At 58.6% G+C, this 15,422-nt stretch overlaps 1 protein-coding gene across 6 annotated transcripts in view; it reads left to right on the top strand.

Moving 5' to 3' along the window:
* TNRC6C (trinucleotide repeat containing adaptor 6C) overlaps nt 1-15,299 on the top strand; it is a 59,290-nt gene extending 43,991 nt beyond the window's left edge. For 3 of the 6 annotated variants that reach the window (XM_040989870.1, XM_040989867.1, XM_040989866.1), the window contains 12 exons: nt 378-515; nt 2,971-3,090; nt 4,754-4,837; nt 4,996-5,230; nt 7,654-7,818; nt 8,620-8,811; nt 9,140-9,283; nt 9,536-9,652; nt 12,400-12,594; nt 13,273-13,343; nt 13,724-13,863; nt 14,637-15,299. In XM_040989870.1, the coding sequence (XP_040845804.1) occupies nt 378-515; nt 2,971-3,090; nt 4,754-4,837; nt 4,996-5,230; nt 7,654-7,818; nt 8,620-8,811; nt 9,140-9,283; nt 9,536-9,652; nt 12,400-12,594; nt 13,273-13,343; nt 13,724-13,863; nt 14,637-14,997 (1,962 nt within the window). In that variant the 3' untranslated portion in view covers nt 14,998-15,299. The remainder of the gene's footprint in view (nt 1-377; nt 516-2,970; nt 3,091-4,753; nt 4,838-4,995; nt 5,231-7,653; nt 7,819-8,619; nt 8,812-9,139; nt 9,284-9,535; nt 9,653-12,399; nt 12,595-13,272; nt 13,344-13,723; nt 13,864-14,636) is intronic. The other 3 variants (XM_040989865.1, XM_040989869.1, XM_040989868.1) reach the window with 2 other exon arrangements.
* The last annotated feature ends 123 nt before the right edge of the window (nt 15,300-15,422 follow it).

Here is a 15,422-nt window from a genome sequence, read left to right as displayed (position 1 = left end):
GGCCTTGCAGAAGGCTCCGCCCGAGGATGGCGGGCTTCCCTTTGTCACACAGAATCGCATGGAGCGGAAGCAGCCCAGCCTTGGCACTGGCAGCTGCTGGGGTCCTGCGCTGCTGCGTGCCACCCTGTGGCTCTGAGCACAGCCGAGCTTTAGAACTGCTGCTGGGGAAGCACTATGGTATTCTGCAGTCACAGGACTGGCAGGCAGTGTCATGTGGCTGCTGTAATTAAGACCAGGCATGCAGCGTGGCCTGGGTCCCTGTCATCTGTGGCCAGCTAACTGGCCGATGGTAGCAGCAAGTCAAATGGACGTTGTGCTTGCGTTTAGGAAAGCTCCTGTGAGTCCTGTTTGTGTAACATCAACCCCATGCCCCGCAGATTCCGAGTGGCAGTCTGGGTGTGTTTGGCAACAGCGGAGCAGCACAAACCAGGACCATGCCGCAGCCGCCGGTGCCACCTCTGAATTCCTCCCAGCCCAATCTCCGTGCTCAAGTGCCTCAGTTTCTATCCCCTCAGGTGAGCCCGCTGCGTATGCACCGTGTGTCTGAGCTCCCTGGTAAAGTGAGACCCAAGCTAGCCCACCAAGAGGAGGCCTGCCAAACGATATCCTTGCCTGTGCCTTTGCCCCAAGAGTAGGAAGCGGGCATCCTGCTTCCGTCTCTCTCAGAGCCTCAGCTCCCGTCAAGGTAGCCCTTGGGTGGGGATATACCCAGCCCACCGCTCCCAAGGATGCTTTGCTTTCATGCTGGGAGCCCAGTGGCTGCTGTGGCTGCTGTGGAAGAGTGGCAGGCTCGAAGCAGCAGGCCATGGCCTTGGGTGGAGCCACGTGATGCACAGCTGCAAGCACCATTAGGTCACATCTGTCCCCAGAGACAATTCAGCTAAGGAAAAAGGTGTGGCTATTTTGTATGCCTTACAGCCTACTGCCGATGTGGTCGTGATATGATTTACTCGTAGAATGTTCCATCATTGCAGGTTATTGACCAATTTCTTGGTCATAGCATGGCAGTCCTCCCTCGTCAGATGGGGCTTCCTGTGACCTGGGCTGCCTTGGCTCCCCTTGAGTGTGCTTGGGAGGGTGGGGCATGCTGACCCATCAGTCTACTGTCACTCGTGGACCTTGAGTCAAACTTCAGTGTGCTAAAGGAGTGTGTCCTAGTGTGTCTGGGCCACCTCAGGCTGGTGACAGCGGACCTGGGGAGGCCCTGCCCCTCACCGCATGGAAGCTTCCCCACCCTCCTTCGGCAGGGCCTTGCTCTCAGGTGATCTAATTACCTCCAGCCCCTTAGCGCCTCCACATCAGCGCGTGGAGCTCAGACAGTCATTACAGAGCATGGGAGACAGTGCTGACATGGGGAGGGGCGTGGGGCGCTTCAGGGAGCTTGCCAGGTATCGTTAGGGCTCTGATAGGCTGAGGCCAGTGTAGTGCGCTGAGCTGAGGCAGCTGGACACTGGCCGGGTGGCGGGTGGGCAAGTGGCGGGTGAAGTAGCACTGCAGCACAGAGGAAGCAGTGCAGACAGAAGGCCAGGGCAGCGAGGAGACAGCCCTGCCTTCGCCGCCCCTACCCCTGCAGCCTCAGCGAGGAAGGCACAGGGCTGGGAGACCCCTCCCACAGGTCCCCTGGGACTGCACAGGCCACCTCACAGGAGAGGCAGGGACAGAGCATTCAGCAGTCTCCCAGACTCACCGGGCTGTCCCCTCGGCAGTCATGTGCATGCCACATTGCTACGCCACATTTAATTTAAATGAGTGTATATATTGGGCCGACCAGCTGAGTCGCCCAAGACCCCAACGTCCCATCTCAGAGTGCCTGAGCTCAAGTCAGGACTCTGTCCGAGGTCTGGCTTCCCTGGGAGGAGCAGGCTGCAGTGGGGACGGAGCCCCCAGTTCCTGCTTCAGCCTGGCCCAGGGTCACCTGTTGCAGGCATTTGGGAATGGAACCAGTGATGGAAGATCAATTGACTGATCTCTCTCTGCCTTTCAACTAAACAAAATAAACAGTTGAAAATGTATTTTTTAGAAAATTGTTTATCTGCCATAATAGGAAAGTCAACATTTTGTAATATGCAGTAAAGAACTATGGTTGAAAGAAGAGTCAAGCTACGTCCCACCCAAGGCCATCATGCACACTCCCATTGTGGAGGTGCAAGGCACACTTGGGGAGGTGCTGGGACGGCCAACACCCATCCCCGTTTGGTACAGAGCAGTGGATCCCAGTGGGAGGAGGGTCCCAGTCAGGGTCCAGCTGGGGAACCTGGAGCTGTGGTGCCAGGAGAGCCACCACTACATCCAGGCTGAAATGATGCTCCAAGCAGGTGTCCCTGAGCACAGAGACCCACAAGGAAGACACACCCTGCCCCATCGGCGTGCAGCTCACCCTGGGGTGACAAATTTCCTGTACCCATTTTGGCAGCATGTGAAATTCACTTATGGAGAGGAGGAGTGAGTGGCCCTGTATAACTTGGCGCTTGAATCTCTCTGAGGTCCTCACCCTCTTTCCTTCCTGTTCCCTCCTCCCGCCCCCTTGCTGTTCTCTTTCTGTTTGCATTAGCTAATAATTAAAATGTCCATACATTTGTTAAAGATCTGTTTTAGTTATTATGTAGTTTTATGTAGTTGAAAGATGGAGAAACACCAAGAGGTCTTGCACCCTGATTCACCTGCAGGTGGCTGCAGCGGCCAGGGCTGGCCAGGCCAAGGCAGGAGCTCAGAGCTTCTTCTGCATCTCTCAGTGGGCCATGCGCTTGGGCCATCTCCCTCTGCTTTCCCAGGTGCAGTAGCATGGAGCTGTGTCAGAAGTGGAGCAGTATGGAATGCCAGGGTCACATGCAGTCACAGCACCAGCCGATACATTCTCTAATGTCCCTTCAAGTTCCCCGTGAGACAGATGCTGCCTGCGAGGCCTTGGTCATCTGCACCCAGGGGAGTGCTCGCAATGCCGTGACTGATGATGTATTTTGTGCTGAACAGGTTCAAGCACAGCTTTTACAGTTTGCAGCAAAAAACATTGGTCTCAACCCTGCACTATTGACCTCGCCAGTTAACCCTCAGCATATGACGATGTTGAACCAGCTCTATCAGCTGCAGCTGGTGAGTGGGCGGAGCCAGGGTGGGCACAGCGTGGGCTGCCAGCTTGTGTTCCTCCCTGCTGGAGGGTTGCGGGATGCGTGCAGGGAGCTCTTACTGACTGAGCGTCTGACTGCTGTTGTGTTGAGCCAGTTCCTCCCATGTGCAACAGACAGAACAGTCATGGAGTGACCGTCTTGCCAGGGTGGGTCAGGGAGGAAAGCGGGACAGACACAGCGCAGTTCTAGAAGGGACTACTGTGAGGTGAAGCTTTAGGACCTAGAACCTCCGAGAAAGCAAACCGGTGGCGCCTCCTGACTCCTGGGAGCTTCGCCTTAGCACAGCTTTGAGTTTTCATTTTCCAACCATCTTAATGCTTTTGCCCTAAAACTTGCCCCACGGTATCACCCTGTACGTGCTGACTTTGTGTGCACTAAGGGTCAAGTCCAGGGTTTCCTTGTTTGCTGCGGGGAAGACTCCTTCAGCCCGCTGCAGCTCTAGCCTGTCAGCTTCCCCACCAAACCACCAGGGCCCGTGGAGGAAGCCCGTGTGGACGCACAGGTGCCCTGAGGCGGAGCTTGGCTACTTGAGAGAGGCTTCAGGCATGTCCGCCAACTGCGCGCGCTCACTTCCTGGTGGGCAGCAGGGAGGATGGGAGAAAGGACCTGTCCTGGAGACACTTGCATGTTCTCGCATTCACACAGACCACGGGATGCTAGACGCGAGAGGGCCTCTTTATCCTGACAGTGCTGTTGGGCCTCACAGCACGGGGATGCCCCCGACCAGGAAGGAGAGGAAGCCAGACCCCCACCTGGGTTCAGAGCTGCTCCTGAGGGGAGTGTCGCTGGCAGCCCCGGCTGGCGTGGCTGGCATGGCCGCGTCCTCATGCCACACACAGCCTGCTGACATTGCTTGAGGAGAGCATCGGTCCAGACACGGTCACTTCTGCTGACCTCTGCTGGGAACATTAAAATGTGGGTTATGTTTGTAGTCTGGCTTTAAGACAGTATATTCGGGTCTCGAAAGTTTATTCAGAGAAGGGGGTGTCATCCCTGTCTCCGTGCCCTCTCCAGCAGAGTGTAAGACCCACGAGAGTCCGTGGAGATGAAGGGTATCCTTGCTCCGGGAGCTGCAGGGTGACGAGGCGTTCCTAACAGTCTCCACCGTGGTGTCAGTCTTCGCTGTGCTCGGGAGCAGCGGCAGGTGCTGAGCCCGCACTCCACCACCCGCCTGGGTGCCGCACCACTCCCGCAGGCCCCCTGGGCACAGGTTCACGTGACAGTGACCGAGACCCGGTCACTTGGCCTCCTGAGCGGCCAGCCGGCCTGCTGCTGCCTTTGCCACACTGTGGTCCATGCTGGACAGAAACTTTCGTTGTCGGGTTCTGATGAGTCAAGCAGAATGTTGACCTCTTGTTAACTGACAGATATTTGCTCACAAACTTCATTACCAGCTCTCAACTGAGGAATGGACTTTGTAGAAATTTTGGCTCTGAGAAATTGTTGCTAAGATGTGTATTCCTTTAAAAATGTTCAGTGTACCCATAGTATGCTTAGGCACATTGCACTTAGGAAACAAAAAATGCTGGTCAGTTTCTCCTATTTTCTGATATCAGGAGGTGGAGCCACATGTGGATGGATGGCTTTGCTGCCGTGCTCACCTTGCACTGTTGTCTTGATGTCGACAGGCGTACCAGCGTTTACAAATCCAGCAGCAGATGCTACAAGCCCAGCGCAACGTTTCCGGGCCCCTGAGACAGCAGGAGCAGCAGGTAGGCCCGCCGAGTCAGTCATCAAGCATCGCACTCCCTGGTCCGGGTCCCTCTGGGCTCTGTGCACGGGCCTAGGGGCGCAGCAGCGGGCTAAGGGCCGACTTTGTGGACAACACACACTGTCCCTTCCTGGGCCTGAGCGTGTGTCTCACCCGCAGGTGGCACGCACAATCAATAACCTGCAGCAGCAGATCCAGCAGCACCAGCGCCAGCTGGCCCAGGCCCTGCTCGTGAAGCCACCGCCTGCGCCACCGCCGCCCCTGTCTCTGCACCCCTCTGCAGGCAAGCCGGCCACGGACAGCTTCCCCCCTCACCCCCCGGCTCCTGGCCTCCCCGACCTGCAGACCAAAGAGCAGCAGTCTTCGCCCCACTCCTTCGCTCCTTACCCGCTCGGTGAGTCTCCTTGGACCTCCGTGGTATCCCCAGTCACCAGGGCACCTAGAGAGGGCACCGGCCAGGCCTCTATGGACACTCTGGCTGGCGGGGCACGTTGGAGATGCAGCCCCGCGAGGCTTCCCATGGGGACAGCACTGGCCGCTGTCTGCAGGGCAGACCGTAAATGCCAGCCCTGCGCAGTCCGCTCCGCATGCCGCCCCCTCGCTGACTCTGGGCATCATCACACTGCTGTCTTCTAGCATCAGGCGCCAAGCAGAGCTTGCCGGGGTTCTGCCAGCAGCAAGCTCAGCCGCCCCGGAGTCAGGCACTTTCCTTAGAGAGAGCACAAGAAATCTGTCCTTGAAAGGCAGGGCCTTGGGGCCAGAGAGCAGGGGAGTGTCCTCCACCCACTGCTTTGCTCCACATACGCGTGCAGGCAGAGCCAGGAGCCGGGAGCTCCCTCTGGCTCTCCCCACTGGATGTCGGGGCTCGCAGCCACTGGGCCATTCCCAGCTGCACTGGCAAGGAGCTGGTTGCAAGCAAAACACCCCAAACTCTAGCTTGGATACATGATGTCGGTGTCCCCCGTGGTGGCTTAACTCACTGAGCCATACTGTCAGCCGGTAGATCAGGCACTTCTTAAAAATCAATACTTGGACAGGGACTGATGTTGTGGCATGGCAGATAAAGCTGCTCCCTGCAACACTGGCATCCCATGTAGGCACCGGTTCAAGTCCCAGCTGCTCTACTTCCAACCCAGCTCCCTGCTAGGTCTGGGAAAGTGGCAGAGGATGCCACAAACCCTTGAGCCCCTGCACACATGTAGGAGACCTGGATAAAGCACCTGACTGTTGCAGCATTTGGGGAAGGAACCAGTTGATGGACGATCTCTCTCTGTCTCTTACTGTCCCTCTCTGCCTTCCAAATTACAAAAAAAGTGTTACTCATACAGCTCATTTTTTTTAAAGATTTATTTTTATTATGTTTTTATTGGAAGGGCAGATATACAGAGAGGAGAGACAGAGAGGAAGATCTTCCGTCCGATGAGTCACTCCCCAAGTGAGCGCAACGGCCAATGCTATGCCGATCCGAAGCCAGGAGCCTCTTCCGGGTCTCCCACGCGGGTGCAGGGTCCCAAAACTTTGGGCCGTCCTCGACTGCTTTCCCGGGCCACAGGCAGGGAGCTGGAAGGGAAGCGGGGCTGCCGGGATAGAACCGGCGCCTATATGGGATCCCGGGCTTGCAAGGCGAGGACTTAACCACTTGTGCCACTGCGCCTGGCCCCATACAGCTCATTTTTAAGTATTTATTTGAAGCAGGTACATCTGGTGGTTCACTGTCCAGATGGCCACAGTGGCCAGAGCTGGGCCAGGATGGAGCCAGGACCTTATTCAGGGTCTCCCACATGGGTCGCAGGGGCCCTCTGTGGCTGCTGCTTTTCCTAGGCCATTAACAGGAAGTTGGACTGGTGGTAGTAGAATAACCAGGACTTGAACCAGTGCCCATTTGGATTACCAGCATTACAGGTGACACCTTAAGGAGCTATGCCACAATGCCAGCCCCTCAAGCAACTTTAGAGAATAGGATGTGGTTTGTATAAACCAGATCCAGCCTTGCACATCGCCTGTCTGCCTTGGGGAGTACAGGGCCCCTAGTTCAGAGAAGCAGACAGGCAGGATTCGGCTCCTTACCAAAGACACTGAGGAGGACGGAGCCCAGGAGCTGTGGGCACTGGCTCCACTCAGATGCACAGCCGGCAGTGTCACAGGAGACACCAGCGCCCCATCCTCAGGGCCTGGGTGTTAGTCCCAGCTCCACTTCCCATCTGATTCCCTGCCAAGTGTGTCCCATGAGGCAGCAGCAGATGGTTCAAGAAGCTACGTCCCTGCCACCACCATGAGAAACCCAGAAGGAGGAGGTTTTTGCTTGGGGATTTTTGTTTTGTTTTTAATTATTTCAGAGGCAGAGTTACAGAGAGAGGGGAAGCCTTCATTTACTGACTCTCCCCTAATAGTCACAGTAGCCAGGCGGGGCAGGCGAGCCAGGAGCCAGATCATTAGGCCTGCTGCATGGTTGCCAGGGCACTCAGCAGGCAACTGTGTCCAAGGCACAGCCTCCGGGACTCCAGCCCAGACTCATGAGGGTGCTAGTGGCACAGGTGGCAGCTTAAACCTCTGCGCCAGTGCTGGCTCTGGGGTGATTTCTTGGCTTCTGGTTTTGGTCTGCCCTGGCCCAACCCTGGCCTTCGCAGGCATCCGCGAACTGAACCATTGCATGAGAAGTGTCTGCTTCTCTTCTTTCTCATTTTCTTAAAAAAAAGAAAAAGTTGAAGTTCAAGTGTTTGGCCAAAAATGCAGACTGAGGCGGGTTCCCAGGGGAGCTGTGGAGTGAGACCCCAGCAGAGGAGAGGCCCGACCTAACAATAGCATCTCCATCTCCAGCTGGACTGAATCCAAACATGAATGCCAGCAGCATGGACATGGCCAGCGGCTTGTCGGTGAAGGACCCAGCTCAGTCCCAGTCACGCCTCCCCCAGTGGACACACCCCAGCTCGATGGATAACTTGACCAGTGCTGCCTCTCTGGATCAGAGCCCTAGCAAACATGGTACGGCCTGGCCTGCAGGGCTCGCTGCTGGCCGCAGCTGCTTCCCGGTGCGCCATCTCATTGCACGGCACCCCCACTCCATGCCCTGCCAAGAATTCAGTGCCTACTGCTGAATGCCCGAGTCCTCCATTCCATCCCGTCCTGAGGTCTCAGCCAGGCAGAGAGCAGACTTGCTGAACCTCAGCCCCCTGGTCATAGCCAGCACCCCAGAAGCAGTGGGAGGCGGCACGGCGCAGACTTCGATGCCCAAGGCCCAGCCTGTGGGCTCTGTGGTCGTGTCTGCCCCGTCCTCAAGAACAGGCCAGAGTCAAAGCATATGGGAAAGAAAGATCCTCAGAAAATGAGAAAACACAAATAGAAAGCCACGTGTTTGGGAGGAAGAAAGAAAAACAGCACGGGGAGCAAGCTCTTTGTCAAACACTCCATTTCTCATTTCCTGGTAGCACCAACAGCCAAAGAGATGCGTAAGAGACAGAGTTCTCTGTGATAGAGGTGTTGAAAGCTTAGTCTTTGTCGTGGTTAGTTCTGTGAGAAAGCCATCACGTGACGGCTCAGCTTTCCCCGCCACTGTGGGGGTGGTCTAGCTGCTGTGACCCAGTGCCCGTTGCTTCTTGGGGCTCAGCGTGAGAGCTACCCACACGGATAAGCTCCTCCTTCATGCGCAGTTCCCCACCCCTCCAGGGCTTCCTGACCCTTCCAGGAGAAGCTGTGGGCTCACTGCCTCCCGGAGGACCTGGGAGGGCAGGCTCTACTGTCCACAGCTCAGCCCTCACTGGGTCCCCTGTGCTGTCGTCCCCACAGGTGCTATGCCTGGGGGTCTCAGCATTGGACCTCCAGGCAAGTCCTCCATGGATGACTCTTACGGCCGGTACGATCTCCTCCCCGACAGCGAGTCACCAGCCAGTCCGCCTGTAGCTGTGCCCCACAGCTGGTCACGTGCCAAACCCGACAGCGAAAAGATCTCCAATGGCTCCAACATCAGCTGGCCCCCAGGTAAGGCCCTCAGCTGACACCTCGTATGGCATGGGAGGAGCCAGGGCCTGCAGGAAGCCTGCAGCCCACAATGCTGGGCTTCCATGGCAGGGCACATGTCAGAACACATGTGGCTGGCTTCAGTGTGGCCCCACAGCCTCTTTGTCCAGGATAAAGGGCGGAAGTGTGGCTGGGTGCCAGGGCATCAATCCTGAGACCCCAGTGAGTTCATGAGCCGTGACCTGGAGCAACCACTGCATTGCCAGACTCTGGAAACCTCCACAGACCAGTGCGGGAGGCCGTGCGTGGATGCTCTCATGCCAGGTGCTTGTTTTGGTTCCTGCAACAGAATTCCACCCTGGGGTCCCATGGAAAGGACTTCAGAACATTGACCCCGAAAACGACCCTGACGTCACTCCCGGCAGCGTCCCCAGCGGGCCGACCATCAACACCACCATCCAGGACGTCAACCGCTACCTCCTCAAGAGCGGAGGTGGGCACAGGCCGCAGTGCTGGTGGGCAGGGGCTGTGCCACAGCGCATGTGCTGCAGCTGAGGGCTCTGGGTTTGTCTCACTTAGGGTGGTCCTGGTTTGTGGGAGGGCGAGGGTCACCCTGCATTTCTGTGTTTATCTTACCTGTGGCCCTCAGCCCTGGCACTGTGGGACCTGCAGAGGTGCGTGCTGCACCGGGGCGGCCGTGGGCCCGGGCACCGCCGGCCATGCTCATGGGCATTTGGCTCTACAGGGCCCTCCCCACCGTCCTCCCAGAATGCCACGCTGCCTTCCTCGAGTGCCTGGCCGCTCAGTGCCTCCGGCTACAGCAGCTCCTTGAGCAGCCTCGCGTCGGCACCTAGTGCCCCAGGTACGCCACAGCCCCGTGCCATGCAGGGCACGTTCTCCATCCGCACCCAGAGCTGGACAGGCCCAGCTTGCCCTGAGCCGGGAGGCCTGGGTATGACAGGCAGGCGCCACTGTGTGTCCTCACAGCTGCCCCGGAGGTCGTGAAGAGCACGTGGTTGCATCATTGGTGGGCCTGGGTGGAGCTGCCTCCTTCTTTTCTGCCCCACACCTGTCCCCAGGCTGCAGAATGAGGGGTACGCAAGGCTTAAAGATGCTGGCAGCAGTGCATGCTGGGAAACCGTGGCAGCCCGTAATGTTAACTCCCAGCACCGAGTGTGGCCACGCCTGCTGTGCTTTGACTGAGGTCACGTTTGCAGGAGACGTTTTTTCAGATAAGAATTTTCTTTGTACTTAGAGGGAAATTAAGAGTTGTGTATCATACAAGTCGGGGAGGGGAGTAGGCGAGAAGTGGTTGGCCAGTGGCTGGGACACCAGTTAGCGCCTTCACGTCTCGTGTCTGGGGCCCTGGCTCCGCTCCCTGGCCCCGGCCCCTGCCCGTGCACACTGTTTGAAGCAGCGGGGACGGCATGAGGGGTGAGTACCTGCTACTCACTTGGAGACTGGGCTGAAGCTCCTGGCTCCCGTGTTGGGCCGAGCCCAGCTCCTGGAGTCCCTGACCATGGCAGACCTCTGCAGAGCGGGTCAGCGCAGAGGGGTGTGCTCCATGCTCTCCTCCCCTGCCTCCCTCCCTCTCCCTGCCCATTAAACAGACTTTTAACATTTAAGAATAGTCGCACACAGGCAGTGTAGCAGATTCGTAAGGAGTGAGGCTCAGAGAGAGGGGCGTTTGTAGGTCGTTGGTCTTCACAGAGTGATTGGCAAAGTCAAGCCTCTTCTGCTAAAGGAAAACAAGAACCCTGAACAGTTTTTACTCCTCCTCATGTTTTCAGAGGTCAGCACAGTAACCTAGTAGCTAAAGTCCTCGCTTTGCACACTCTGGGATCCTGTGTGGATGTAAGTTCGCATTTCAGCAGCCCCGCTTCCCAACCAGCTCCCTGCTTGTGGCCTGGGAAAGCAGTCGAAAACAGAACAAAGCTTTGGGACCCTGCACCCGTGTGGGAGACCTGGAAGAGGTTCCTGGTTCCTGGCTTCAGATCAGCACAGCACTGGCCGTTGTGCTCACTTGGGGAGTGAATCATAGGACGGAAGATCTTCCTCTCTGTGTCTCCTCCTCTCTGTATATCCGCCTTTCCAAGACATAAAATAAATATTTTTTAAAGATCTATTATTTGGCTTACTTGAAAGGTAGTTAAGTAAGAAGGGGTGGACGGGGGGAGGGACGGAGGGAGAGGTCTTCCTGTGACCCCCCGGCAGCCAAGTCGGGCTAGAGCCAGGGCCTTCTTGGTCTCCCACATGGGTGCACTTGGACCATCTTGCTGGGTGCCAGGCAGGGAGTTGGATCGGAAGGGAGCAGCCAGTACTTAAACCAGTGACCATCAGAATGCCAGTACTGCAGGCTGCAGCTTAAGCAGCTATGCCACAGTTCTGGTCCCGGAAGGTCCCGGAAGGTCCCAGAAGCCATGCATTAGGAAAACAAAATCTCCACTGCCAGCAGGAGCCTGCTTCCCAAGCTGCCCTTACTAGGGTGCCTGGTTCAAGTCCCGGCTGTTCTTGGCTTGCAGTCCAGCTCCCTGCCGAAGTGCCTGGGAAGGCAGTGGGTGATTGCCCGAGAACCTGGGTGGAGGTCCTGGCTCTGCCTCGTGTGCAGCCTGCCATTGAGCACCTGGCGGGTAAGCCACCAGCGGCAGTTCTGTCTTTCTCTTCCAAATTGTAAGTGGTCCTTTTTTTTTTTTTTCAAAGATTTATTTTTATTACAAAGTCAGATATACAGAGAGGAGGAGAGACAGAGAGGAACATCTTCCATATGATGATTCACTCCCCAAATGAGCGCTACAAACGTTTCTTTGCCGATTCGAAGTCAGGAACCAGGAGCCTCCTCCGGGTCTCCCACACGGGTGCAGGGTCCCAAGGCTTTGGGCCGTCCTCGACTGCTTTCCCAGGCCACAGGCAGGGAGCTGGATGGGAAGTGGAACTGCCGGGATTATAACCAGCGCCCATATGGGATCCCAGAGTGTGCAAAGCAAGGACTTCAGCCACTAGGCTACCTCGCTGGGCCCGTAAGTGGTCTTAAAAATCATCTCTACATCAAAGGCAGTGGTGCTTGCTTTTCTACTCAGCAGCATCTAGTCTGAGGTGAGCACTGCCCGTTAGGGGGCGCTCTCAGTCCCTGCCATCGAGCCTGGAGGGCCTGGCATGCCCTGTGAGCAGCAGTCTCCACAATATGGCAGGAGGGAAGGCTAGCCGCACACAGGGCAGAGCTCCCTGCTGCTCGCCTCCTGCCTCCGAGACTGGTGGTCCCTGCCTGTGCCCACCTAGCCCTGCCATGTGCACAATGCGGTATCTACAGGCACGCCTCTCAGGGCACAGCTGGCAGCACTGGAGAAGGGGTGCAGGTGGGGAGGGCGGCCGTGTGCAGACACGGCTCTGGGAGAGACAGTGTTTCCTGGGGTGCATGTGGCCCCGTCAGCTGTGTTGGTAAGCTGGCCTTATCCAAGTCTTGGCAATGTGCACGGCTGTAAGTGCAGGCCGGGGCTCGCTTCCAGCAGCTCTCCCGGTGTCGCTGTCCTTCCGGGCTCTGCCCGTCGTGTCGGGCCGCTGACTGCTGTGCTGCCTCAGGAATGCATGGGCCCCGTTTCTCTGCTCCCCCAGGTAAGCTGTCGGACATGAAATCGACGTGGTCCTCCAGCCCGGCCTCCCACACACAAGCCTCCCTGTCTCACGAGCTGTGGAAGGTGCCCAGGAACCCCGCGGCACCCACGAGGCCGCCGCCCGGCTTAGCCAACCCCAAGCCTTCCTCCACGTGGGGCGCCAGCCCCCTGGGCTGGAGCAGCTCCTACTCCTCGGGTAAGCCCTGCTTCTCTGGTCCGTGCAGGGGCTGCCGTGCTCGTCGCTTCGTCCCCGTGCTCGTCCCTGGAGCCGGGAGGGCTTAGCAGGTGGCCGGGCCACACAGGCATGCTCAGGCCAGAGGGCCGGCAGCCCACCCACAGGGAGCACAGGTCCCCAGACCCACTTGTTAGGTTTGTCTCTCTGCCAGAACGCAAGGGCATTCAGGGCCCAAACCAGACACACTGTCCCAAGTCCTGGAACACACAGCCCTTGGCCCTGGAGGCTGTCCCCCGGTGCCGGCACCCATGCCTTGTGGACATTTCACAGCAAAGATTGAAGGGCAGCTTCGAGGCATCAGGCCCTCAACAAGCCGCGGCCAGCCGCGCGAAGGGCCCGAGGCGGGCGGGCGGGCAGGGGCAACGGGCAGACCCCCTGGAGGCTGCCTTGGCCTCCCTGCAATATCCACAGGGACACACAGGTGCAGCAGGAGGCCTTCCCGGAGGTGTCCGTGGCTCCCCGCAACGCACAGGGGTCCACAGGCTCCCGAGCCCAGGGTGAACAGGCGGGGACTCTGTCTGGGACTGTGCCAGCTCTTGTGCTGCAGCAGAGCCTGTGCTGCCGGCCACCCGCGGGCAGAGGACAGTCTAGCCACCACAGCCTTGTGACTTGAGCTCTGCCCGGGCCTCTGTCACACAGGTTCTGCTTGGAGCACTGACACCTCAGGAAGAACAAGCAGCTGGCTCGTCCTCCGGAACCTCACACCACAGGTACTGGCACCGGCGGGCGGGGAGGGGAGCGCCTGCCAGCCCTCGATGCAGATGAGGCTGCCTGCGGTGCTCACATCAGAAGGTGATGGCAGTGAAGGGGGCCTGGTGGCCAGGAGCCCTGAGCCCCAGGTCCCGACTGAGGCAGAGTACACCTTTGTAAATCCTGTCCACCCAAGAGTGAGTCAGCCAGCCGTCGCCCTCTGGGTCCTGGGGCCTCGCATGCCCAGGTTTGCACTGTGGAAGAGGGCTGAGCCGTGGCGAGCTTCTCCCGCCGCCTCTGATCTCTTTGCTCCCAGAAAAGCCAAGATTTGGGTCCCAGCCCTGGCCTTAGGCTCTGCGCAGCAAGCGAGCCGGCTGACGTGGCCCCTGCTTCCCCACAGATCGATGGTTCTACTTTGCGGACGCTGTGTTTGCAGCACGGGCCTCTTGCCACCTTCCACCTGAACCTGACCCAGGGCAACGCCGTGGTCCGTTACAGCTCCAAGGAGGAAGCCGCCAAGGCCCAGAAGTCCTTGCACATGTACGTTTTCTCTCTGCCGGCCTGCCCTAACCGCATCTGCATGGCTGCTGCCTTAACCCAGGGAGACCAAGTTCCCAGGCTGGGGTGCCTGGCCTCATGGCCTCGTACAGTCAAGACAGGGTCACCCCTTCACCTCTGGGACCCCGACTCCACAGCGAGGCAGTCTGAGGGGTGGGGCCAGGGCAGGTCAGCTCGTAATGTGAGTCTTAGGTTGTGAGCTTGATCTGTGCTGGGCCGTGTGCTGCGTCTGGCGCTCGAGGCCGCAGCTGGCCCATCCTGCTTTCTGGCGACGTGCCGCGGGCCTGTGGGTCAGCTACTCCTGGTCTTAGACCAGGTGGGCAGCCACCCAACGCTAAATGACGCCCGAGTTGAGCGGTGCATTGTGTGCTGGGTGCCCGTGCCCCTGGGCTGGAGCCCCTGCTTCCGTGTAATGCACATCCCCGGGGGGAGGGAGCACGGGTGTGTGGGAGCGTGGGTCCCTGTCACCCACGTGCAGGGCCAGTAGGAGTTGCAGGTCTCTGGCGTCTGCCGAGCCTTGGCTGGTGGGCGCCGCTGGAGAGTGACCTGCTTGCTGGGAGATTTGAGTCTCTCTCGCTGATAACGTGCCCTGCACACCAGCATGCTACAGCTGCTCAGGGTCCAAAGAGGCGAGATTGCTGTGGTCGGTTTGGAACTGGCCAGGGCAGGCACACCCAGGCCCCATCTGAGCGTGCTGGTGCAGTGCTGGGTCACACGGTCCCGGGGAGCCACTCAGGTCTGTCTCGCTGCCACAGGTGTGTCCTAGGAAACACTACCATCTTGGCAGAGTTTGCTGGCGAAGAAGAAGTGAACCGCTTCCTAGCCCAAGGCCAAGCACTACCGCCCACCTCCAGCTGGCAGCCGAGCGGCGGGGCGGGCCAGCCACGGCTGGGCGCCTCCGGCAGCTCCCACGGCCTCGTGCGCGGTGACGCCGCCCACTGGAGCGCTGCTTGCCTGGGCAGCAAGGGCAGCAGTGAGCTGCTGTGGGGAGGGGCACCCCAGTACTCCAGCAGCCTCTGGGGGCCCCCCAGCACCGATGACAGCAGGGTGGTCGGCAGCCCCACGCCGCTGAGCACCCTGCTGCCCGGGGACCTGCTCAGCGGGGAGTCCATGTGAGCCGCGGCCTGGCGGCCCTCTGTACCTCTGTCCAGGACTGAAGACAGACCCGCACGCAGCCTGTGAACTGTTCCCGCAGCGCGGGCCGGGTCGGCGTCACTGCGAACCACAGGATGTTCCTCATAGCTTTTTATTTTGTATTGTCTTATGTTTGTATGGTGTGTTGTCATTTGATTTTTAAGTGTAAAAGCTGCTTAGACTAGTTCTATCATGAAGGGCACTTTTCAAACTGTGGGCTACGGGGAGGACTAAGCCTGTCTAAGTGAGCCTGGGACGATTGTGCACATACCAGGCGGGCAGGCCGGCGGGCAGGCAGGCCGGCGGGCAGGCAGGCCTGCGGGCACAGCCACCGCCCCCGCTCCCAGCCCCGGCCCGGCCCGCCTATGCACTTGGCCCCTGTTGCATTACTTTTTCATGTCATTTTT

The sequence above is a fragment of the Ochotona curzoniae genome, unplaced genomic scaffold (assembly GCF_017591425.1).
Source record: "Ochotona curzoniae isolate NIBS_2020 unplaced genomic scaffold, NIBS_Ocur_1.0 contig_523, whole genome shotgun sequence".
NCBI classification, from domain to species: domain Eukaryota; kingdom Metazoa; phylum Chordata; class Mammalia; order Lagomorpha; family Ochotonidae; genus Ochotona; species Ochotona curzoniae.
The sequence above is the reverse complement of the archived record's forward strand: the minus strand, read 5'-3'. Positions and strand labels throughout refer to the sequence as shown.